This window comes from Salvelinus alpinus, chromosome 35 (assembly GCF_045679555.1).
Source record: "Salvelinus alpinus chromosome 35, SLU_Salpinus.1, whole genome shotgun sequence".
Classification (NCBI taxonomy): domain Eukaryota; kingdom Metazoa; phylum Chordata; class Actinopteri; order Salmoniformes; family Salmonidae; genus Salvelinus; species Salvelinus alpinus.
This window is the reverse complement of record NC_092120.1, coordinates 3,300,337-3,325,067: the sequence shown is the minus strand read 5'-3', so window position 1 is coordinate 3,325,067 and position 24,731 is coordinate 3,300,337. Positions and strand designations below refer to the sequence as shown.

General features: G+C 43.6%; 2 protein-coding genes across 6 annotated transcripts in view; both read right to left on the bottom strand.

Moving 5' to 3' along the window:
- The window catches only part of arhgap33 (Rho GTPase activating protein 33), a 47,274-nt gene extending 41,118 nt beyond the window's left edge, over positions 1-6,156 (bottom strand). Inside the window, exon 1 of one of the 2 annotated variants that reach the window (XM_071382986.1) lies at positions 5,635-6,156. In XM_071382986.1, the coding sequence (XP_071239087.1) occupies positions 5,635-5,640 (6 nt within the window). In that variant the 5' untranslated portion in view covers positions 5,641-6,156. The remainder of the gene's footprint in view (positions 1-5,634) is intronic. The other variant, XM_071382987.1, reaches the window with a different exon arrangement.
- A 771-nt stretch (positions 6,157-6,927) lies between these two features.
- rbm42 (RNA binding motif protein 42) lies at positions 6,928-22,072 on the bottom strand. Of its 4 annotated transcripts, none has more exons than XM_071383511.1 (11): positions 21,857-22,072; positions 18,042-18,102; positions 17,727-17,862; positions 17,505-17,574; positions 15,637-15,708; positions 15,333-15,499; positions 13,582-13,761; positions 13,245-13,391; positions 12,948-13,065; positions 8,037-8,231; positions 6,928-7,631 (listed from the first exon to the last, which is right to left on the bottom strand). In XM_071383511.1, the coding sequence occupies exons 2-11, from the start codon at positions 18,095-18,097 to the stop codon at positions 7,519-7,521; spliced, it is 1,254 nt and encodes a 417-aa protein (XP_071239612.1). In that variant the 5' UTR covers positions 18,098-18,102; positions 21,857-22,072; the 3' UTR covers positions 6,928-7,518. The 4 variants fall into 4 exon arrangements, with proteins under 4 accessions (XP_071239612.1, XP_071239613.1, XP_071239611.1 ...); XM_071383512.1 differs by lacking the exon at positions 21,857-22,072 and adding an exon at positions 19,426-19,518; XM_071383510.1 differs by lacking the exon at positions 21,857-22,072 and adding an exon at positions 18,367-18,513.
- Positions 22,073-24,731: the final 2,659 nt, after the last annotated feature.

The window sequence follows — 24,731 nt, the reverse complement described above, 5'->3', positions numbered from 1 at the left end:
ACCAGAGGGGTGCTTCCTCTGTCTCCCAGCCTCAATACAACTTTACTGGGAGTGTGTTTCTAATGCATGAGCTCCGTTAGTTCCCCCCCACTGCCCTTTGACCTTTCATAGAACAAAACAGGCCTTCCCATTCAGCCTTGCCACACCATCCCCTCACCTCTTATAGATCCCACCCAAACCCAACGACACCCCAAAAAAGGAACTGCATTCACCCATCCCTCCCTGTACTCCTTCAGGCTAATGCAGCAAACACTGCCCCCCAAATCTTCTCCCATCTCCCAGAGTAAGCATGGGAAGCCATAGCGAAGGCTAGCTAAGATGGAAGGCTGGGGAGGATCTAGGCTGTGTAAGATGGGAGCAAGGTGGGCTCTATCATGGACATTCCAGAAGAGGGTCCCTGGGAAACAGACAGTCCCCCTGTCACCCCCCACCGCCCGTTACCCAAAAAGCGCCTCTGGGAGCCCCGTCCTCTTTCTTCCACGCGACAGGAAAGACACAGAGCCACCGGCAGCATACTAAACACCAAACACCGCCCTCATCCCAGCTGCAGCCACGTGAGATAGAGAGATACAAGAGGGAGAGAAAAGACTAAAAAGAAAAAAAGAGAGGTGGGGGAAGAAAAAAGTAGAGAAAAGAAAAAGAAAGAGAGGGAGAATTCGTCAGAAGCCTGACTGTTGTGAACAAGTGTGTGTGTGTAGCGAGACATGAGGGACAGTGGAGGAGGGGGCCGTTTGTGTTGGTACGGAACAATGTGGGCATGGCTTCAGAACAGATGTTTCTATAGGGGCAGACAGCTGGCACCCAGAGCATCTGACTGCAGCGGTGAGAGAGGAAAAACCATAAAGGAATTAGGGAAAAAGAGAATGGCTGAATGAAAACACTAACAGGAAAAAAACGATCCATACGTGGAGCCTAGGTCTGGTGGGGGGAAATAAGGTCACTAGTCACGGTAAAGGGGAGGGGTTCTGAAGACATGCTTCAGCAATGTGGAGGATGTCAAGGCAACATGAAAGATTTTAAACTATAGAGCTAGCATGTATAGTATATGGACAGACAGAGGGCTACACTCCAGGATAGTGACTTGGTGGCTGTACTGCATAGGCAGGTATGCTGTCTGTTTAGTCAGTGTCTCTTCAAGCTGCTGTATATGGGCTTGGACAACCAGGATATGAATCATAATGCAAAACCGGTTAGTAGGCACTGACTGTACTGCAAGTCATGGATAGAAGGGTGAACCCATGAGGCAAACAGATATTGGCATAGCACACATTCCAGCCTCCAGGCCAAAACAGAGAGGAGTAGTGAGAGGGGGAAGGGAAGAAAGTCGTAGGTTTGTATACAGGTTAATGTACTGTAAATAAACCATATATAATCGTACACAGTATTAGCACAGAGATCTAATGTTAAGCACCCATTAAAGAGTATTTTTCCATCTCCAGGGTGAGTAGTGTGTGTGTGCACGTTGGGCGTGGCTGGTGCTGGCTGGCTTCTCCTCTATGAGGGCGTTAGAGGAGATGATGGGTGACAGGGCGTGAGGCAGTGCCCTCGCCCAGACCAGCCCTTCTCCGGCCTGAGGCGGGACTCTGTGACGCCCCTTGGCCCCAAGCTGTCAGCAGCAGCCGTGTGAGCCCAGTTCCAGCTCTCTAGCTCCAGCCGTTCAGGCTTTAGGCCCTGGGAAAGGGGTCAGGGACAGGGATGGTGTCCCCAATCAGGCCTTTTAGCTCAGCTTACAGCTCACCTCTCTAGACCTACCAGGGATCGATGATCCCTTTACTATTCACATGACATGAGGTACAGAAGTAAGAACCTGGTAATAACATAGTGTTGGCTCACATGAGACGCAGCACCTCTCTAAAGGGCCTGCTTTGAGAGCAGCTTGAAAGATGCTCAACATGTTAACATGCTCAGCGAAACAGCCCCCTGGCTGTAGCCTAGCGGTAATTCAATTCACCATTATCACTGTAGGAAAATATCCGAGGTGGTCAAACTAGATCTTTCTAAACATCTGTCCTCACGGTGAGTCCACATGCAGGGGGAAGTAGAGACGAGCAGAGAGTAGAAGCACTGAGCACACAGGAGGACTGTCTGACCGTTACCCCTGACAACGAGCTGTGCGCTGCCTAAACCAGCCCCCCCCCCCCCGCCTCTCTCCACATCCTCATTTCAGCTCAAACATAAACCGCTTGCTTTGTGACTGAACGTTGTTGCTAATGCAGCCAGGCTTGTTTAGTTTCTCATTACACGGTATGTGATAAAATAATGAGCGGTCAGTGAAGAACCAAACCAGTGGCCAATGACAGAGGTGGTGTGGCCAGAACGCCAGTGTTACAGAGTCCGTAAGCAGCCATTGATTTGTGTGTGTATTGTGTTTGTGCTCAGTTACAGGCAGATCCACACAGGTGTCACACAGGGAAGAGAGAGAGTAAGCAAGAGATGAGGGTAGAGGAAGGGAGTAGGAAGGGCCTCACAGTAAACAGGAAGCGATGGAGAGGATTATTGGTGGGCGTGGCCCTGCTGTGCCAACTCTCTTTGCTTTTTACCTTCCTCTCCATCTTCCTGTCTAGGGTCTCTTTCTATCCCTACCCAATTTGTACATTGAGGACATCTTTATGTAATTTGTACAGCCCAAGTGGCAGAGGGGGTGAAGGGAACAGTGGAATAGAATGTGACGTTATGTAACAACAGCAGTGCTGATTCTGACAAACATCAAAATCAACCATTCCTCTCATGTTTTCTTGCGATAATAACGCTGGTGCACCGAGGACACGGAGGGAGTGTGTCTGTGTACTGAGGCACTTCCCTTACCACTTCAACTCCTCAGGTCATCAATGGTAGCAAGAAGGGACAACAGCTGGGAACAATCTTCAATAGGATTAAATTAGCCAGAGCACATCAGAGCAACACAACTAACATGGGACCGGATGCATAAATAAAAAGGATGTATTATTAGTGAGTTCCTTTCTGTACAGTAAGAGCCCCCTATCATTCAGCTGTTGGCAGCCACAGGCCAAGCATTTCATTCTCCTGTTGGCAAGTGAGCATCCTAGGGGAGCATTTACATTAAATCAAGTGTGTTGAAAACAACTAGCATTTGAGTTCAGTTGGGGCTGGGCTAGGCTAATTTGTGCTGCAACGGAAGCCTAATCTTTATAATAGTCTTACTACAAATCCAAATGCGTACAGAAAAACTACACACACACATTGAACTGCAGCCGGCTGCACACTGCGCCAACAACGCAAAGGAAGCAGAATAACTCTTGTTCAGCAAATGTAATGTCCAAACGTAAAAGGCTCTTAACACAACATTACCATCAGTCTGCATTGATTTTCCTCTTACCGAACATTGCAAGTGACCATGAGATGATTAAACGGAAATCAATTAGGTACGTAGCCAGTGAGTCCATCCAACAGCTGTAAATAAACAGTCTGTCCGAAACAAAGACACACACACACAAAGACACACACACACACACTATTTTTCTGTCTCGGTCTCAGTCGCTCAGTCTCTGTATGGTATACACACAGACACACACTCGGTCTCAGGCCCTCAGTCTTAGTCTCATTCAATCTCTGTAACACACAGCTCCTTCCAGACAGTGTTATGAAGATGCTGGGTTTGTAATTAAACACCTTGATCGCCCACTGCTGCTCACACTGGAGGCAGAGCTAATCCTCAAACTGACTATTGGGGAGAGCAGGCCAAGATAAGCTACACCAGCTGGACATGGAATCAGAATGACAACATTCAAGGATACTGGAAAGGGTTCAGACTAGGGAGGTCAACGTAACCAATGGGTCTTGAGATTGTGAGATGGATCTAAACTATAGCCTTGAGCGAAGTTTTAGACTCAGGACTGACAACACAGTAATGCTTCTCTAGAACATGGAACCAACTATCTATCTGAAGCCAGTGAGTCAATCCAACAGAGCCACAATGAAGACCATAAGATTTAGTTCCATAAAGGAAAAAGCAGTAATGACACACATGCCTTGTTTGGCCAGGCATTAGAGAATACAGAAGCATAAAATAGGCCTGGCTTTTCCTAGTTTTCCAAGGGATATTTAATGTACAGTCTGAGAATAAACATAGGTGACATAATCTGAAGCTAAGCACCAGTTCAGCCTGTTTCAGCTGTAACATACTGGGTCCACTGCGGTTGGGTAGAGTAATGATGGATTGATCATTATTGACAGAAATACCCTGTGCTGTGGCAAAGAGACAGTCTTGGGACCTAACCCAGATTACTAATTGTCAGTCTTGAGAGTAGGAGACTCGTGGATGGAGGAGGATTTGTATCTGATCATAAACCACCACATTCTCTGGTAGAACGACCTGTTCCACTGGTATGCAAAACCCATGTCTATTGCAAACACAGCTGTATGTAAGAATAATGACACGTTCACGTGCTAGTCGGATATAGGAAGTCAGACATTTCCGAGTTTCCTAGATCTGACTAGCACTTGAACGCGGCATAACTCCAGGGAGTAGACAATATATCAAAATGGAGTTGGCAGGCCAATCACTCCATTCAATAAAATACAATTTCAAGTTGCACAGCACAGTTGGGACTAACCATAAAGTCTAAAGCGCGTTTACCTTAGGAAAACATGAATTCAGTGAAGTGATGTTATAGCGCGAGACGACAGCATAGCGTTGGAACGGTTTGAAGTGTTACTTCAGCACGCTGACGGCACAGTTACCTGGAACCGATTGTTTTCCCATTGGACTAATTGTATCTACACGCCGAGAGGGTCATTAACAATATCATATCTGAAAACGTTGCAGCCCGACAATGGGAAACAGATGAGTTGTATTATGTTGCGCATATAACATTCGTTTCTTTAGTACTAACTCATTTAAAATCATATTAGCTACATTAGTATCCCGTGCCTTTGTTATGAGAATAACGTTAGTTGGAAAAGAGCTGAACGCTGTTCATCACTGTGACTTGCGCGCAATTGATGAAATGGAAGCCCCGGCCGGAGTAGACAAAAGATGGTCCGTTTTCAAAACTGTTTTGAGCTGGCAATCTAGCAACTAACAAGGAAATCATAATAATATTAGCTAGCCTTGCTAGATTGTGTTAAACGATTACACGTTGTAGACAGCACGTAAATATTCGAATTAAGGCAAGTGATGAATGCCCAGTAAAACCGAATCACCCTGTCTGGCTGACAGACAACAACGCCATTCATGCTTGCATTTCAATTTCAAGGGAGGGGCGCGCGATGTAGCTAACTGGAGCTAGCTAGCAAACTAGATGAAATAAATAACGTAACTCACGTTAGTTAGCTAAATTGAGCTAATAAACGGCATAGCCACACGGGATCTGGCTTTATAGCATTAGCTATAAGATTTAGTTAGTTGGTCAGATAAAGAGAATAACCATATCAAATGACTTGAGCGAAGCAGTGATAGGCCAGGGTTCAGCAATGTCCCTGTAACTAATGGCAACAACGGACTGGACAGCATCTTCCGTTTCAGTTTGCCACAGACTAGCCATATGTGACAGACATGGTACGACAAACTAGCTAGCACATGTTTTGCTGCAAAACTAAAAAAAAACGTTTTTTTCACTTGCCTCATGTCTACTGACATATGCAGCCTGAACTAAAACAAAAATGATGACTTACCACCATTCCGATATCCAGGTTCAGGGGAAAGGGTCGGATGGGCTCCGTCTTCAAATTCCAATCTCACTGGCTTAAATTAATGTTTGATTGATGCATTCGTTAAAGTGGCCCTCCGCTTCTTACATTGATATGTAACGTTAGCAACAGTTTACCTCGCATTTAGAAAATGTCGAAGCATCATTGCTAGTTGTGAATCTAACACGAAAAAGGACCTCCTAACCAGCCCTCCAAGACAGGACTGTGAGGAGTGACTGGAACCACGAGGGGGTGGCGAAATCTAGTTTGTTGCCTTGACAAAAAACAAATTTTCAGCGAGATCCTGATGAAAATGTAGACAACTGTCTCCATATTATAGACGACATAATGTGCTTGTTAGAAATCTGAAGAAGTTCTCGGTTCATGCAAAATCGTCCTTTCTACATTGTTAGTAGGCTGCATTCATTGCCTCAGTTCAGGCAATGATATGTTTCTACACACGTGTGGATAAGCAGTGTCTATCCGCCGATACCAAAACTCAAAGGGATATGTGTATTTTATGGAAACGTAAAGATTGAGTGTAAAGCTCTAGTTAATCGTAAATAAGATAACATTATTTTAACGCCAACAATGATAAACAATTTTTGTATCTTCATTGATCAGCCAAAAATACTCGTTTAGGTAGAGCTCCCCTATTGTGTTTAAATGCTGAGGTCCAGTTGATGCCCCTGATCGGACAAAGGCGTAAGAAGCAGACTGGCTATCCTTTATTTATGCTTTCAAGTTAAATCTATTCAGCTAGCTGTCTTTTTCCTCGCATTATATTTAGATTGGTGAGACTCAATACAATCATTCTTTATCATCCAATTACTTCCCAAGACAGACATCCTAATCTGCTTTAACACATTGCCATTTCCTAGAAATTGTGCACTGTGAGGGCAAAAGGTTTTAGTTCCACAATACTTCTAATCTCAAATCGAATCCAACAGTATTATCCAATATTCTCCCCAATGTATGGCACAATTGAGAATGCCTTATCCCTCAGGCTATAGTAACGTTGAATACTCCAAATGGTAGTTGGACAAAATATTCAATATCAGTTATCTTAAAACCTGACCTTCTCATCCATTTTGTATGTTACAATTTAAAGCAAGGTATGTATATCAACCCTACCTTTCAACGGTCGGTTTATTAAAGAATCAAGATGGTATTGGAGCCCCATCTTGTGACCAATTTATGAACTATCCCACCTCACCTCAGTAAACGCTTTCATTGCCTGGGCTGGAGGAGACAGGAAAGGTGAGTGCCAGGCAAATATGTCAAGCCATTTGGTTTATTTTAAAAACTTTGCATTGGTTTGAATCCACTGCTTCAAAATAAACCACTTTAATGTACAAACATTTAGATTTTCCATAAAAAAAAAAAAATGGTTTGCTGTATGAATAACAGAGGCTATCCGGAAATACATAATTGCCATTGGAAGTAGTTTCCACAATAGCACAATAGATCACCAATCTCACACTTCAGACATCTGAGATGCATGGGAGCCATACCAACTAAGAAAATCTGAGTAATGTTCAGAATTTTTTTACAAACTAAAATGTTAAAATAAAAAAAACTGGAGATCAGTACATTCTAAACTTCATAAGGGCATGGTTCATAAGGGAAAGGTTCATGTCTAACCATTGCAACCAGGGCCAGTGTAATGTACAGTGTTTTGTAGCCTAGTTTAACCATGCTCTATGAGTAAAATGACATCCCTACTCTGTGGTAATTGAAAACATGTCAGATAGCTGGATGAGTGGCCTTCCAACTGGGCAATGGCAACTGTATTATGCCATCAGTGTGATTCTCACACACTCCCAGTCAAAAGAACACTTGCACATACATACAAAAGGGAAACATTGTCTATCTCAGTCCCAGTTTCTTTTTCTCCTTCTGTTTCTTGCGTACAACTTCCATGTTCCTGTCCTTCCACATGCTCTTTCTCAGTTTGATGGGTCTGCTGCCCACATACTTCCCTGTGGAGAAAAAAAGTTTAAGATCAGTTGAGAATTGGACTGGCGCCACCACACAGGTAGGTGTTAGGAAAGGAGAAGTCATTCTCAACACACACATAACTGCTCACCATTCATCTCACTCATGGTGCGGATGTAATCGTTAGGGTCCTTGAAGCTGACAAAGCTGTAGCCCTTGGCCGTGCATTTGTCACCTTCCTTAGCTTTCTACCTATGCTTTCTTGCTAAATTATGCAGCTAATCCTGTGTTTGCATGAAAAAAGAAAAGTCCATGTTCCCACGAAATATTACTTACTACGGAGCCTCAGAATTAAAAGATCCAGATCAGGAGTTACTCCCCATTTTAAAATGACATCTTGGGGATGGATACAAAACTTGTTGGGCCATTTCACACATACTATTGCTCACCGTTCATCTCCCTCATGGCGCGGACGTAGTCATTGGGGTCCTTGAAGCTGACAAAGCCGTATCCCTTGGTCTTGCCTGTGCGTTTGTCCCGCACCACCTTGGCTTTCAGGTAGGAGGGGTAGCGGCTGAATGCCCTTGCCAGGATGTCGTCGTTCACCTCATTGCCAAGGTCTCCACAGAAGATTCTGAAATCATCTGGATGGAGAAGGGAAAGTCAGATGAGGTGTGATATTGAGCAAAGAGGGAGGAACAAAAAGGGAATGGGACAGTCGCCTGTTTGTAGTGAAAACAAAAATTATACTATTCTCAATACAGGTAAGTAGGTAGCTGCTTTAGCAATGCTAGTATTTTACACACTAGTGTTGCTGGGAATTAGCTTGCGAAATAAATACAATTCAACGTACTCTGTTAATTGTCCTTATGGTCCTTATGCAGGGGGGAATTTGAAGAAGAAAAGCAAGAAATTGTGTGGGACTTATTTCACTTTTTAAGGATAGGGGGCAGCATTTTCACTTTGGATGAAGTGTGCCCAGAGTGAACTGCCTCCTACTCTGTCCCAGATGCTAATATATGCATATTATTATTACTATTGGATATAAAACACTCTGAAGTTTCTAAAACTGTTTGAATGATGTCTGTGAGTATAACAGAACTCATATGGCAGGCAAAAACCTGAGAAAAAATCCAAACAGGAAGTGAGAATTCTGAGGCTGGTCGATTTAACTCATCGCCTATTGAAATCCCAGTGGGATATGGATTTTTTTGCACTTCCTACGCCTTCCACTAGATGTCAACAGTCTGTAGAACGTTGAATGAAGCTTCTACTGTGATGTTGAGCCGGATGGGGCTGTTTGAGTCAGTGGTCTGGCAGAGTGCCAGGTCCTGGTCACGCGCATTCCACATGATATCGACTTGCGTTCCAATACTTCTATAGACACAAAGGAATTCTCCGGTTGGAACGTTATTGAATATTTATGATAACATCCTAAAGATTGATTCTCTACTTAGTTTGACAAGTTTATTCGACCTGTAATATAACTTTTTGAAGTTTTCGTCCGACGTTCACCTGGATCTGCGCGAGCGTTTGGATATGTGTACTAAACGTGCTAACGAAAGTAGCTACTTGGACATTATCGAACAAAACAACAATTTATTGTGGAACTAGGATTCCTGGGAGTGCATTCTGATGAAGATCATCAAAGGTAAGGGAATATTGATGTAATTTCGTATTTCTGTTGACTCCAACATGGCGGAGAAATGTTATTTCTATCTGAGCGGCGTCTCAGATTATTGCATGGTGTGCTTTTTCCGTGAAGTTTTTTTGAAATCTGACACAGCGGTTGCATTAAGAACAAGTGTATCTTTAATTCTATGTAAAACATGTATCTTTCATCAAAGTTTATGATGAGTATTTCTGTTATTTGATGTGGCTCTCTGCAATTTCTCCGGATATTTTGGAGGCATTTCTGAACATAGCGCCAATGTAAACCGATTTTTTGATATAAATATGCACATTATCGAACAAAACATACATGTATTGTGTAACATGATGTCCTATGAGTGTCATCTGATGAAGATCATCAAAGGTTAGTGATACATTTTATCTCTTTCTGCTTTTTGTGACTCCTATCTTTGGCTGGGAAAATGGCTGTGTGTTTTTTGGACTTGGCGGTGATCTAACAATCATATGTTGTGTTTTGGCTGTAATTGTTTTTTTTTTAAATCGGACACGATGGGTAGATTAACAAGATGTTTATCTTTAATTTGCTGTATTGGACTTGTTAATGTCTGAAAGTTACATATTTCTAAAAAATATTTTTGAATTTCCCGCGCTGCCTTTTCAGCGGAATGTTGTCAGGGGTTCCGCTAGCGGAACGTGTGTCCTAGAAAGGTTAACTGATCCACCTTTTGAAATTCTGTCGAACTATACATTCCTTTAGATGTTAATGGAAGATATAATTAAACAGGATTTCCAAACGTGGGTCTGTTGTAGACCCTGCAGTTCCTCAGAGGCCTCATTGCCTGCATCCGTAATGGGTCTGTGGTCAAACGACCACCCCTCATAACTGTCAAACGCTCCCTAAAACACTTCAGCGAGCAGGCCTTTCTAATCGACCTGGCCCGGGTATCCTAGAAGGATATTGACCTCATCCCGTCAGTAGAGGATGCCTGTTTATTCTTTAAAAGTGCCTTCCTCACCATCTTAAATAAGCATGCCCCATTCAAAAAATGTAGAACCAGGAACAGATATAGCCCTTGGTTCTCTCCAGACCTAACTGCCCTTGACCAGCACAAAAACATCCTGTGGCGCTCTGCATTAGCATCGAATAGCCCCCGTGACATGCAACTTTTCAAGTAAGTTAGGAACCAATATACGCAGGCAGTTGAAAAAGCTATCCTTAGCTTTCCTAAGCAGAAATTTTCATCCCGTAGCACAAACTCAAAAAAGTTCTGGGACACTGTAAAGTCCATGGAGAATAAGAGCACCTCCTCCCAGCTGCCCACTGCACTGAGGCTAGGAAACACTGTCACCCCCGATAAATACACTATAATTGAGAATTCCAATAAGCATTTTTCTACGGCTGGCCATGCTTTCCACCTGGCTACCCCTACCCCGATCAACAGCCCTGCACGCCCCACAGCAACTCGCCCAAGCCTCCCCCATTTCTCCTTCACCCAAATCCAGATAGCTGATGATCTGAAAGAGCTGCAAAATCTGGACCCCTACAAATCAGCCGGGCTAGACAATCGGGACCCTCTCTTTCTAAAATGATCTGCCGAAATTGTTGCAACCCCTATTACTAGCCTGTTTAACCTCTCTTTCGTATCGTCTGAGATCCCCAAAGATTGGAAAGCTGCCGCGGTCATCCCCCTCTTCAAAGGGGGGGACACTCTAGACCCAAACTGCTATAGACGTATATCCTACCCTGCCTTTCTAAGGTCTTCGAAAGCCAAGTTAACAAACAGATCACCGACCATTTCGAATCCCACCGTACCTTCTCCGCTATGCAATCTGGTTTCAGAGCTGGTCATGGGTGCACCTCAGCCACGCTCAAGGTCCTAAACGATATAACCGCCATCGATAAGAGACATTACTGTGCAGCCGGATTCATCGACCTGGCCAAGGCTTTCGACTCTGTCAATCACCACACTCTTATCGGCAGACTCAACAGCCTTGGTTTCTCAAATAATTTTCCTCGCCTGGTTCACCAACTACTTCTCTGATAGAGTTCAGTGTGTCAAATCGGAGGGCCTGTTGTCCGGACCTCTGGCAGTCTATGGGGGTGCCACAGGGTTCAATTCTCGGGCCGACCCTCTTCTCTGTATACATCAATGATGTCGCTCTTGCTGCTGGTGATTCTCTGATCCACCTCTACGCAGACGACACCATTCTGTATACCTCTGGCCCTTCTTTGGACACTGTGTTAACTAACCTCCAGACGAGCTTCAATGCCATACAACTCTCCTTCCGTGGCCTCCAACTGCTCTTAAATGCAAGTAGAACTAAATGCATGCTATTCAACCGATCGCTGCCCGCACCTGCCCACCTGTCCAGCATCAGTAGTTGTCCAGTAGTTGTCCAATATGTGGACAACTACAAATACCTAGGTGTCTGGTTAGACTGTAAACTCTCCTTCCAGACTCACATTAAGCATCTCCAATCAAAAATTAAATCTAGAATCGGCTTCCTATTTCGCAACAAAGCATCCTTCCCTCGTGTTGCCAAACATACCCTCGTAAAAGTGACCATCCTACCGATCCTCGACTTTGGCGATGTCATTTACAAAATAGCTATCCGTTTTTTCACCAAAAAAAACATATACTACTCACCACTGTGACCTGTATGATCTCGTCGGCTGGCCCTCGCTTCATACTCGCCGCCAAACCCATTGGCTCCACGTCATCTACAAGTCTCTGCTAGGTAAAGCCCCGCCTTATCTCAGCTCACTGGTCACCATAGCAGCACCCACCCGTAGCACGCACTCCAGCAGATATATCTCACTGGTCACCCCCAAAGCCAATTCTTCCTTTGCCGCCTTTCCTTCCAGTTCTCTGCTGCCAATGACTGGAACGAACTGCAAAAATCACTGAAGCTGGAGACATATCTCCCTCACTAGCTTTAAGCACCAGCTGTCAGAGCATCTCACAGATCACTGCACCTGTACATAGCCCATCTGTAAATAGCCCATCCAACTACCTCATCCCCATACTGTATTTATTTATTTATCTTGCTCCTTTGCACCCCAGTATCTCTACTTGCACATTCATCTTCTGCACATCTACCATTCCAGTGTTTAATTGCTATATTGTAATTACTTCGCTACCATGGCCTATTTATTGCCTCCCTTATCCTACCTCATTTGCACACATTGACTGTATGTTTGTTTATTCCATGTGTAACTCTGTGTTGTTGTATGTGTCGAACTGCTTTGCTTTATCTTGGCCAGGTCGCCGTTGTAAATGAGAACTTGTTCTCAACTAGCCTACCTGATTAAATAAAGGCAAAATAAAAAATTAAATAAGAGGTCAGTTCCTCTGCTTACCTCATGTCAAAATAAGTCCCCCACAAGATCTTGCTTTTTTTGGTTGCAGGTATGGCGCACGTGCAGGACTTTTATTTTGACGTGAAGTAAGCGGGTCTACAACAGACCAACGTTTGGAAAGTCTTTAATTTATGTTCTATTAGATGTTTTTTCTCAATTTCCCCCTTGCATAAGGACCAACCCTATGGACAATTGGCAGAGTAAGTTGAAATTGAAGTTGATTGAACTTCTGGAATCCGGCGGGCTATTAATTGTTTTTGCACGCTAATTCCCAGCAACGCTAGTGTGTAAATACTAGAGTTGCAAATTTATTTTTTAACTAGGAATTAATCGTCTCAGTGTAATCTGAAGTCATTAGCCATCTTACCGGAGTCCCACTCCAGTAGACTCTGGTCCTCCCAGCTGGTGCCTGCGGCTGTACGGATACACTTCTTCGCCTTCTCTTGCTTACCCTTCTTCTTCTCCTCTGCTGTGCTATCCACTGGCTGCAGAGAAACCCAAGATTCTAGAGTCAGACATATTCTAGAGATTGCTGCAATACTGGCCCTTTGTAGGGTTTGGGTCAAGTCTATACCAACTGAATTGTACAAGCATTTTGAATGCAGAAAAGTTTAAACCCTTTAACTAGGGCCAGGGCTGATAAACTAGGCAGAGTGTTCTGTACCTCAGTGTGGACGGGCTCGGGCTCTGGCATGCTGGGTCCGATAACGTTGTCATCTGAGGCGGCCAGGCTGGCCTCCTTCTTAGCCTCCAGCAGTCCGGCGGCCATCACCGCTGCCTGCTGCTCTGCTACAGACGCTGCCAGCTCCTCCTGATGAAGTCAGAGGGAGACCAGAGAGAGAAAAAAACTAAATCAGAGATTTGATGATAGATGAGATTCAGTGTGAATTTGCAGCAAACAGCAGCAGACTTGGAAAGACTTGCAAATTTTAAGTAGTCGCTGAATTTTTTTTTAATGCAAAAGGCATTCAACTAAAAAGAGTAGAAGTGTGTGTGCTTACCATGCGAGCCTTTCTCTGGGCATGGATGTCTGGTATCTTGGGTCCGGAGGAGGGAGCCGTGTAGACAGTGGGGGCCGCAGAGATGATCGAGGGGGTGAGCTTGGGAGGGGCCTGGGTCACAGACCTGGAGGGTGCAGACACCATGGAGTGTCCCATGGGTGTACCATGGGTCGATCCCACCTGTAGATGGTAAGATATGGTAACAGCATATAGAGAAATGGAGATAATGAAGCACAACAGAACGAGGTAAGATTGACCAAGCTTGTTCACATTCCTAATTGAAGACAGTTAACACTGAATTTCCTTAAAGGCCTTCCCACACTGTACGTCGGATTCAGTCTTCTCCGATTATTACATGTCACACTGTGCGATTTTACCGAATTGAAATCTTTATCAACCTGGCCAGATTGTATGATTTGCTTCAGTACGGTCGACACATTCTGTGATTGGCTTGCGAGGCTACGTCAGCCGATGTATGCTACGTCAACTGCAGCAGTGTATTTGATCTGCACTTGAGCCAGCACAAGCCTCCCTCTGCTTATGTGTGAGTTCGGAAAAAACTGAAGGTATGCATCTTAGAAATAGTTTTACATACCAACTTGATATGTCTGAACTCAGAATCAAACACGCTTCCCAAAAAGCGGTAGAACGTTTATTTTGATTACCGATTGTGCATTTATCAAAATCCCATCAGGTAGCCTGATTTCAGATGTCAACATTTTCAGATGTAGCCTAAACAAGATTAGGGAAATTGTTCTTCTTGCAAAGCATTTAAATGTTTAAATCAAACTATTACATGGACAGTGAAGCATGTTTTCTTTTGGTTCTAAAAAATCGAACAATGACTATGGAGGTTAAAGTGCAGACTGACAGCTTTAATTTGAGGTTATTGGGTGAACCATTTAGAAATTACCACTTTTTGTACATAGTCCCCTCATTTTAGGGGAGCAAAAGTATTGGGACAAATTCGCTTGCGTGTTAAAGTAGCAAAAGTTACGTATTTGTTCCCATATTCATATCACGCAATGACTACATCAAGCTTCTGACAAAAATTTGTTGGATGCATTTGGTCTTTGTTTTGGTTGTGCCCAATAACATTTATGGTAAATATGTATTGTGTCATTTTAGAGTCACGTTTATTATAAATAAGAATAGAATGTTTCTACATACTTTAATGTGGATGCTACCATGATTACGAATCATCCTGAATGAATCGTGAATAATGATGAGTGAGAAAGTTAGACGCACAAATACCATACTTCCAAGACTAACCTCTCACCTTTACAATAACGGGAGGTTAGCATTTCAGGACTATCTGTAATCATGGTAGCATCCACATTCATGGAAAGTCACTGTATATTAATCTGACTATTCACAATAATCCTACTGTTGTGTGCATACTCAGTGCCGGCCGTGTTCCTATTGGTAAGTCACCGGGATCGGCTCGTGACACCAGCCACACTACACGATAAAGGCTCAACATTTCTGACACTGCCAGAACTTTGTCTGAGCCTATGACTGCGTGTAGTGGTACTCAAAATCGGCAGACCTAGACCATGTCACACTGAACGAGCAAAGAAAATCGTTTATGACCTAAGAATTTTCCAACAACGTAGAAATGTTGTCTGGGAGGGCCAAATCGTGGCATAAGATGGCTAAAAGCGTACAGTCTGTGTGGGCCTTTATGGAGAACATTGATATCCATTGTCCTAGGAGCCTCGGCGAGAGAAAAAGGCACTGTAGCAACTAACCGGGGGTCCTCCTGAGCTCATATGCCCCATTGGGTCCATGGGATGCTGAGGGGGTCCTTGCATGGGGGGTGCCATCATCATGGGCGGGGGAGGAGGAGGGCGTGGCAGTGGGGGAGCCATCATACCCTGTGGAGGGGGACCACGCATCATAGGCATCCTCGGACCCCCTGACAGAGATTTCAAAATTAGCTTCCCAATACATTGTTTTTAATTTGAAGACTAAATCGCTGTAGAGATTTGATCCTATTTCTTATTTCATTTAGCTAGCACTGAGGTGAAGTCAACAACAGTAGAGATAGATGACCTGGTCTCTGCAGGATGTGCGGCATAAACGCTGGTCTCATCATTGGCGGTGGTCTGACACCTGGGGTTATAGCTGAAGAGCAGAAAAAAAGACCAGCATAAACTGAAGAGACCTGTAGACGTGGTGGTGTAAATGATCAACATTGTTTTTGGGTAAAATAGGTATTTTAAGTATGTCTAGTAATGTACTATGTGGTCCTCTGTAGCTCAGTTGGTAGAGCATGGTGCTGGCATTGCCAGGATAGTGGGTTTGATTCCCGGGACCACCCATAATGAAAAATGTATTCACGCATGACTAAGTCGCTTTGGATAAATGCGTCTGCTAAATGGCATATACAGTGCATTCGCTAAGTATTCAGACCCCTTGACTTTTCCCACATTTTGTTACGTTACAGCCTTATTCTAAAATGGATTAAAAATAAATCCTCAATCTACACACAATACCCCATAATGACAAAGGAAAAACAGGTTACACATTTTTTTTTACAAATGTATATAAAAACTGAAATATCACATTTACATAAGTATTCAGACCGTTCACTCAGTACTTTGTTGAAGCACCTTTGGCAGTGATTACAGCCTTGAGTCTTCTTGGGTATGACACTACAAGCCTGACACACCTGTATTTGGGGAGTTTCTCCTGTTCTTCTCTGCAGATCCTCTCAAGCTCTGTCAGGTTGGATGGGGAGCATTGCTGCACAGCTATTTTCAGGTCTCTCCAGAGATGTTCGATCGGGTTCAAGTTCGGGCTCTGGCTGGGCCACTCAAGGACATTCAGAGACTTGTCCGGAAGCTACTCCTGCGTTGTCTTGGCTGTGTTCTTAGGATCGTTGTCCTGTTGGAAGGTGAACCTTCACCCCAGTCTGAAGTCCTGAGCTCTCTGGAGCAGGTTTTCATCAAGAATCTCTACTTTGCGCCATTCATCTTTCCTCAAGCGTGACTAGTCTCCCAGTCCCTGCCGCTGAAAAGCATACCCACAGCATGATGCTGCCACCACCATGCTTCTCCGTAGAGATGTTGCCAGGTTTCCTCCAGAAGTGATGCTTTGGCATTCAGGCCAAAGAGTTCAGTCTTGGTTTTATCAGACCAGAAAATCTTGTTTCTCATGGTCTGAGAGTCTTTGGGTGCCTTTTGGCAAACTCCAAGTCGGCTGTCATGCACCTTTTACTGAGGAGTGGCTTCCATCTGGCCACTTTATCATAAAAGCCTGATGGGTGGAATGCTGCAAAGATGGTTATCCCATCTCCATAGAGGAACTGGAGCTCTGTCAGAGTGACCATCATGTTCTTTGTCACCTCCCTGACCAAGGCCCTTCTCCCCTGATTTAAGAATGATGGAGGCCACTGTGTTCTTGGACCTTCAATGCTGCAGAAATGTTTTCGTACCCTTCCCCAAACATGTTCCCTGACACAATCCTGTCTCGGAGCTCTACGGACATTTCCGTCAACCTCACGGCTTGGTTTTTGCTCTGACATGCACTGTCAACTGTGGTACCTTATATAGACAAGTGTGTGCCTTTCCAAATCATGTCCAATCAATTTAATTTACCACAGGTGAACTCCAATAAAGTTGTAGAAACATCAAGGACGATCAATGGAAACAGGATGCACCTGAGCTAAATTTTGTGTCTCATAGCAAAGGGTCTGAATGCTTATGTAAATAAGGTACCAGTTTTTTTTTCTACTTAAATTTGCAAAACCCGGTTTTCATTTTGTCATTATGGGGTATTGTGTGTATATTGATGAAGGGCAAAAAGTATTAAATCAATTTTAGAATAAGGCTGTAACAAAATTTGGAAAAAGGGAAGGGGTCTGAATACATTCTGAATGCAAAGTATTATGTTAATAAACCTGAATCAAACCATGTCACCTGGGCCTACAAATGCAGGGGGTGGAGGTCCCACGAAAGTGGCAGCCCTTGCATCCAAGGTTTGCTGGACCTGAGAGAGAAAGAGGATTTGAAGGAGTTGGATGCCTCCGGCTAACACCACATTCTGTTTGCTTTTGGCAGAAGATAGGTTTGAGTTCGTTCATTCTACGGTTGATCTTTCCTATATCATGTTCAATCTATCTCTCCTCAAGATCTCAGTACCTGTCGGTAGGTGTTGGTGCCGATGATGGGCCGGATCATAGGAACAGCCATAGGAATACCCATAGGGAGCACCTCCATCACTACAGGGTCTCCTGCAGTCATTGCCACTTGACCCCCCAGGACCTCCTGCTCAAACCTGGATCAAAACCAACACAAGAGTTACCAATAGATGACGATTGTCATGAGCTATTGTTTGCCTGTCCTGATAGAGAAGAAAGACCATTTCGTAGAGGTTGTTTTGGCATAGTCACCACACACATCATTGCAATCTTATTGAAGGTAACCGAAGTGTCACGCCTCAACTCTTGTACTCACAGAGCCATTTCAGCCTCCATCTCCTTCAACCGCTCCTCTCCGGATTTCATCGCCATACTTACTGCAAAGACAAACGTTTTGTTGGTAGTCCATTCTTTGGTGTTAAACACATCTAGAGAGCTACTGAAAATGTGTACAGTCAACGTCTGGCTAACACCAAATGCATTGATAGTTGGCTTGTTTACGTTATAACTACTGTATTGGCTAGTAACGTGAACTGTTTGCTAATAGTTATCGCTAGTTGTCTGGCTAACGTTAACCAGGATGTCAAAATAAAAAAATTCAGCAAGTTAGTACAGAACGTATACGTACAAAACATCATTACCCTAAATCGTGACGTTCCAAAACTCTTGAATCTTAACTAGCTATTTAAATAAAGTATGAATTGTTGTATTTGTCCGTCCCTGCAAACCGAGGCCAACGTTGTCCAAAACAGCTAGTCGCATTATTATGACGTGGAGTCTTGGTTGCGTTCCATTCCGACGGTGTGGTTGGGTCTGTTCCAGGGGGTCTGATCTTCTTCGTGTGATTTTCCGGCACACTGTTGAATATTGTTGCCTTTCACAGTTCGGAAAGTGCATTGCACATTTGTTCACAAAAAAGGGAAATTGCACCACCATCTAACCCTATTTATAAAGTGGGTGGTTCGAGCCCTGAATGCTGATTGACTGACAGCCGTGGTATATCAGACCGTATACCACGGGTATGACATTTATTTTTACTGCTCTAATTATGTTAGTAACCAGTTTAAAATAGCAATAAGGCACCTCAGGGGTTTGTGGTATATGGCAATATCCAAGAACATCCCTTAGCTGTGCTATATTGGCCAAATACCACAGCCCCTCGTGCCTTATTGCGTAAATATATACCACTATACTCAACGCACCCCACCACCCCTCCCCACTACTTTGGCCCTCACAGATCCTACACCATGCCGTTGGCCAGGGAGCCTGTGTCCCCTTCTCTCAAAACCCCCTGTAGTTCTTCTGCAGTAAAATCTCTGACACCCAAAAACTTCTCTGCTTGTGCAGAGAACTGTTCAAGTCATTCTGTACAGGCCTACTACTCACAGGGATCCTCTCCCTCACGCTTTGTCCACTATCCTCTACTTTACTCACTGCCTCAGCATGACGCTTTCTGCACTGCTCTTGTAACAGTATAGCTTCCGTCCCTCTCCTCGCCCCTACCTGGGCTCGAACCAGGGACCCTCTGCACACATAGACAACTGCCACCCTCAAAGCATTGTTACCCATCGCACCACAAAAGCCACGGCCCTTGCAGAGCAAGGGGAACAACTACTTCAAGGTCTCAGAGCAAGTGACATCACCGACTGAAACGCTATTAGCGCGCACCCCGCTAACCATTTCACATCGGTTACACTCACCCCCCTTTTCCGAAGCAACCAGTGATCCGGGTCCCGGCACCAATGTAACAGTATAGCTTCCATCCCTCTCCTCGCCCCTACCTGAGCTCAAACCAGGGATCCTCTGCACACATAGACAACAGCCACCCTCGAAGCATCGTTACCCATCGCTCCACAAAAGCGATGGGTTGTTCCTCCTTGCTACTTCAAGGTCTCAGAGCGAGTGACGTCACCAATTGAAACACTATTAGCGCTCCTTTCAGTGGTGCTTTGTTCCGGAGAGCAAAGCAGGACACAGCTCTCATTCCGAGTCGCGAAGCGCGCAGCGCCCTCTCCCTCTGGGCAGCAGACACACAAAAAAATCAACACAAGTCCACTTCTGGATATTTTGACTTCTTCACCGAGCCAGATACCACAAACTGATCGGCCAAAAGGCATAGATCCACTTTCTAAATGAATCATACTCCCACTGGGCCAGAGCATCTTAGGCATTTTCCTGATCATGGGGGTGAGTCTCAAAAGCCTTCTCCTAACGGTACAGGTTCTTCCTCTTCACTTCTGTCAGGTTCAATTCGACTGCTCACGGTTTCAGGAGTGTAACGTAATTATCTCTCCTGTACTTGAGTCAAAGTACTCGGCTTGTATTTAGCAGATGTCGTCTTGGGTTTGAACCTCGCCCCCTTCTTTCTGCCTCACGTCATCTCGCAATTTTTTCTGCCTCGTGTCATCTCGCCATCCTCCATCTTGCCGCATGTCCACTAGCTAGCTTGCTCCAACTCCACCTCAAGCTGTCCACGTCTAGACAAAACTTTTTCCAGGGGGTCTGATAATCACACAGAAAGCTGTCAAGTTCAAGATGTATTGATATCCACATGGCAATCAATGAAACATAAAACTGAAATAAATGTTGCGGGTGTATACATACACTAGGGTTGCTCCCTATTGTATTGGGTTGCACAAAAACAGTCCTTGGGAAGCCAGAAGTTAAATACATTCCTATACAGGCTCCGGGGCCTGTGAGGATGGAGCATTCATCGCCACGATTCCTTCTGTAAAATCCCTGAGTCCCACAAAACGTTCAGCCACACTCACAACAATGCCTATTTCCTCAGATTTCCTCTCTCTTTGTGTACTTGTGCAGTTGATGATAACCAATGCAATCAACGTTACTACGTCCATCTTCTTAACATGCAACATGTCAGGGTCCCTCTATTGACAAGGAATATTCTCTGGTGTCAGTACTCCTACTACCATTATTTCTTCAACGGCACTCCTTTCTTCTACTTTTCTCACCGCCTACGGATAGGAGACATGCTGGACAGCCCTTATTCTTGCCACCTCCGTCTCCTTCACACTAACAGGGAACTTCAGGAATTCGGGCGCATGATCATCACCACAATTGCAGCATTTAGGCTCAGCTGGCATACGATAGTCCTCCTGTCTACATACACTTGACACATGGACAAATATTTTGCATTTATCACACTGCATGGGTTTGGGTACAAAAGCTTTCACAGGGTATCTCATAAAACCCAAATACACGTGAGAAGGAAGAATGGATGGAGTGGGATTCCTCTCTCCTTCCACCATGCGGGTCAATCGGTGTGCACCAACCACCTGATCCAATTTTTCACATACACTACCGTTCAAAAGTTTGGGGTCACTTAGAAATGTCCTTGTTTTTGAAAGAAGAGCACATTTTTTGTCCATTAAAATAACATAAAATTGATCAGAAATACAGTGTAGACATTGTTAATGTTGTAAATGACTATTGTAGCTGGAAACGGCTGATTTTTAAAGGAATATCTACATAGACGTACAGAGGCCCATTATCAGCAACCATCACTCGTGTTTCAATGGCACGTTGTGTTAGCTAATCCAAGTTTATAATTTTAAAAGGCTAATTGATCATTAGAAAACCCTTTTGCAATTATGTTAGCACAGCTGAAAACTGTTGTCCTGATTAAAGAAGCAATAAAACTGGCCTTCTTTAGACTAGTTGAGTATCTGGAGAATCAGCATTTGTGGGTTCAATTACAGATTAAATAACTTTCTTCTGAAACTTGTCAGTCTATTCTTGTTCTGAGAAATGAAGGCTATTTCATGCGAGAAATTGCCAAGAAACTGAAGATCTCGAACAGTGCTGTGTACTACTCCCTTCACAGAACAGCAGAAACTGGCTCTAACCAGAATAGAAAGAGGAGTGGGAGGCCCTGGTGCACAACTGAGCAAGAGGACAAGTACATTAGAGTGTCTAGTTTGAGAAACAGATACCTCACAAGTCCTCAACTGGCAGCTTCATTAAATAGTACCCGCAAAACCAATTGTGTTTTTTGTTCGTTTATTTGCGTTGTTTGCAACTTATGTTTTTACTTATTTTGTACATAATGTTGCCGCTACCGTCTCTTATAACTGAAAATAATTTCTGGACATCAGGACTGCGATTACTCACCACAGACTAGTAGAATCCTTTTTTTCCTTTCACGAGTCCTACGAGCAAGACGCCAAGGATATACTGCTTTCTCGGGAACAGGCCCAGATCCCCTTGATTTGCGTGAAGAGGCGCCTGAGAAAAAGGGGCCGAAGGGCGGGCTGCCTTCTGAGAATTCATTGGCGATCGAATAAACCCCCACTTCCTTCCATTCTGCTAGCAAACCTGTAATCTTTGGAGAATTTCTTCTTTTTTTTTACGCAGAAGATTAAACTAATTTACGCAGAATATTAAAACGAATATATTAAGCTTCACGGATTCGTGGCTGAACGACGACACTATCAACATACAGCTGGCTGGTTATACGCTGTACAAGGTGTCACGTCATTCGTGCTATTTGATGGGAACTAGCCCCTGTCCCCCTATACACCTCAAGTTTGCTCTTTCAGGCCCACAAAGACAACAAGAAAAATGCTCCTCTGGGATTTAAACTCTCAAACACTCCTTTGGAGATCAACCAACATAACCACTACTCTACCAGTCAGACAGATTTAACTTAGAGAATTTGGATGTATTGAGACTCCTTCCCTTTTTTTCACATGCTATTACCTTACAGCCTTATTCTAAAATAGATTACATTTTAATTTTCCCTCAATCTACACACAATACCCTATAATGACAAAGCGAAAATCAGGTTTATACATTTTAGCTAATTCATTACAAATAAAAACAGAAATACCTCATTTACATGATTAAACCAAGATTGAACTCTTTGGCCTGAATGGCAAGCGTCACGTCTGGAGGACACCTGGCACCATCCGTACGATGAAGCATGGTGGTGGCAGCATCATGATGTGGGGATGATTTTCAACAGCAGGGACTGGGAGACTAATCAGGATTGAGGGAAACACGTGCCTTTACACCTGCATTGCTTGCTGTTTGGGGTTTTAGGCTGGGTTTCTGTACAGCACTTTGAGATATCAGCTGATGTAAGAAGGGCTATATAAATAAATTTGATTTGATTTGATGAACGGAGCAAAGTACACAGAGATTTATGATGAAAATCTGCTCCAGAGCGCTCAGGACCTCAGACTGGGTCGAAGGTTCACCTTCCAACAGGACAATAACCCTAAGCACACAGCCAAGACAACGCAGGAGTGGCTTCGGGACAAGTTTCTGAATGTCCTTGAGTGTCCCAGACAGTGGAGGAACTAGAGTTTTATACATGGGGTGGCCAGGGGGTGGCCAAGGCTACTTCAGAGGGTCCATAGACTATGACAGAAAATGTGTGTGTAACCCTAACCTGGCATCTAAGTAGCATGAATGAATCCTATGATTGCTGATTAGAGGCAGAAGTGATAATTCACTTAACCCGGAGTTCTTCAATGTGGCAGATAGTCTGGTCCTAAAGGGTTACTTCACTAGAATTCTTTAACATACTTTGAATAGTCAGTGTCTCTACCTCGAAACTGCAGCTCAATTTCTTTCTCACACACACACACACACACACTGGAGAGACTTGGGTCACTTTGTTTTCATGAATATATAATCTGGGTCTATAAGTGTTGAACATCAAAATATTTTCAGAAAATAAAGCTAAAGCACCAAGGAAATAAGATAGCATTTGTGTGTTACATAAATTGCATAGTTTATTTACCAAAAAGTACATTTACAAAAAAAACACACTGCAATTTGACATACCAGGTATCAAGCAGAAATTGACTTATTATTATGTTAACTAATAGCAAAGAAACGTTTTGGAATTGGTTTAAAAATTGGTTTTAATCCGTTTTAAAGCTGAGAATCTTCTCTTGCAAGAAGCACTGCTGACTGGTGTAACTACAGAAATCTTACAAAGTCGAAATAGTTCATGGAAAACCTCTTTATAAGGTTCTAGAAACACAACAAAGTCAAGAAGAGTAGACGGTCTGTCCCTTCCACTTTTCTCTATCCTATTAACTTCTTGTGGCTGCAGGGGTAGTATTGAGTAGCTTGGATGAAAGGTGCACAGAGGTGCCCAGAGTAAACGGCCTGCTCCTCAGTCATAGTTGCTAATATATGCATATTATGATTAGTATTGGTTAGAAACCACTCTGAAGTTTCTAAAACTGTTTGAATTATGTCTTTGAGTATAACAGAACTCATATGGCAGGCAAAAACCTGAGAAAAAATCCAAACAGGAAGTGGAAATTATTAGGCTGGTCGATTTTCAACCAAGATCCCATTGAAATTACAGCGAGATATGAATGAGTTTTCACTTCCTACGGCTTCCACTAGATGTCAACAGTCTGTAGAACTTATTGCATGGTTTGCTTTTTCCGTAAAGTTTTTTTGAAATCTGACACAGCGGTTGCATTAAGGAGAGGTACTGTATATCTATAATTCCATGTGTATATAATTCCATTATCATCTACATTTATGATGAGTATTTCTGTTGAAACGATGTGGCTATGCAAAATCCCTGGATGTTTTTGGAACCAGTGAATGTAACGCGCCAATGTAAACTCAGATTTCTTTCTATAAATATGAACTTGATCAAACAAAACATACATGTATTGTGTAACATGAAGTCCTATGAGTGTCATCTGATGAAGATCATCAAAGGTTAGTGATTAATTTTATCTCTATTCGTGCTTTTTGTGACTCCTATCTTTGGCTGGAAAAATGGCTGTGCTTATTGTGGTTTGGTGTGACCTAACATAATCGTTTGTGGTGCTTTCACTGAAAAGCATATTTGAAATCGGACACTTTGGTGGGATTAACAACAAGATTACCTTTAAAATGGTATAAAACACATGTATGTCTGAGGAATTTTAATTATGAGATTTCTGTTTTTTTAATTTGGCGCCCTGCACTTTCACTGGCTGTTGTCATATCGATCCCGTTACCGGGATTG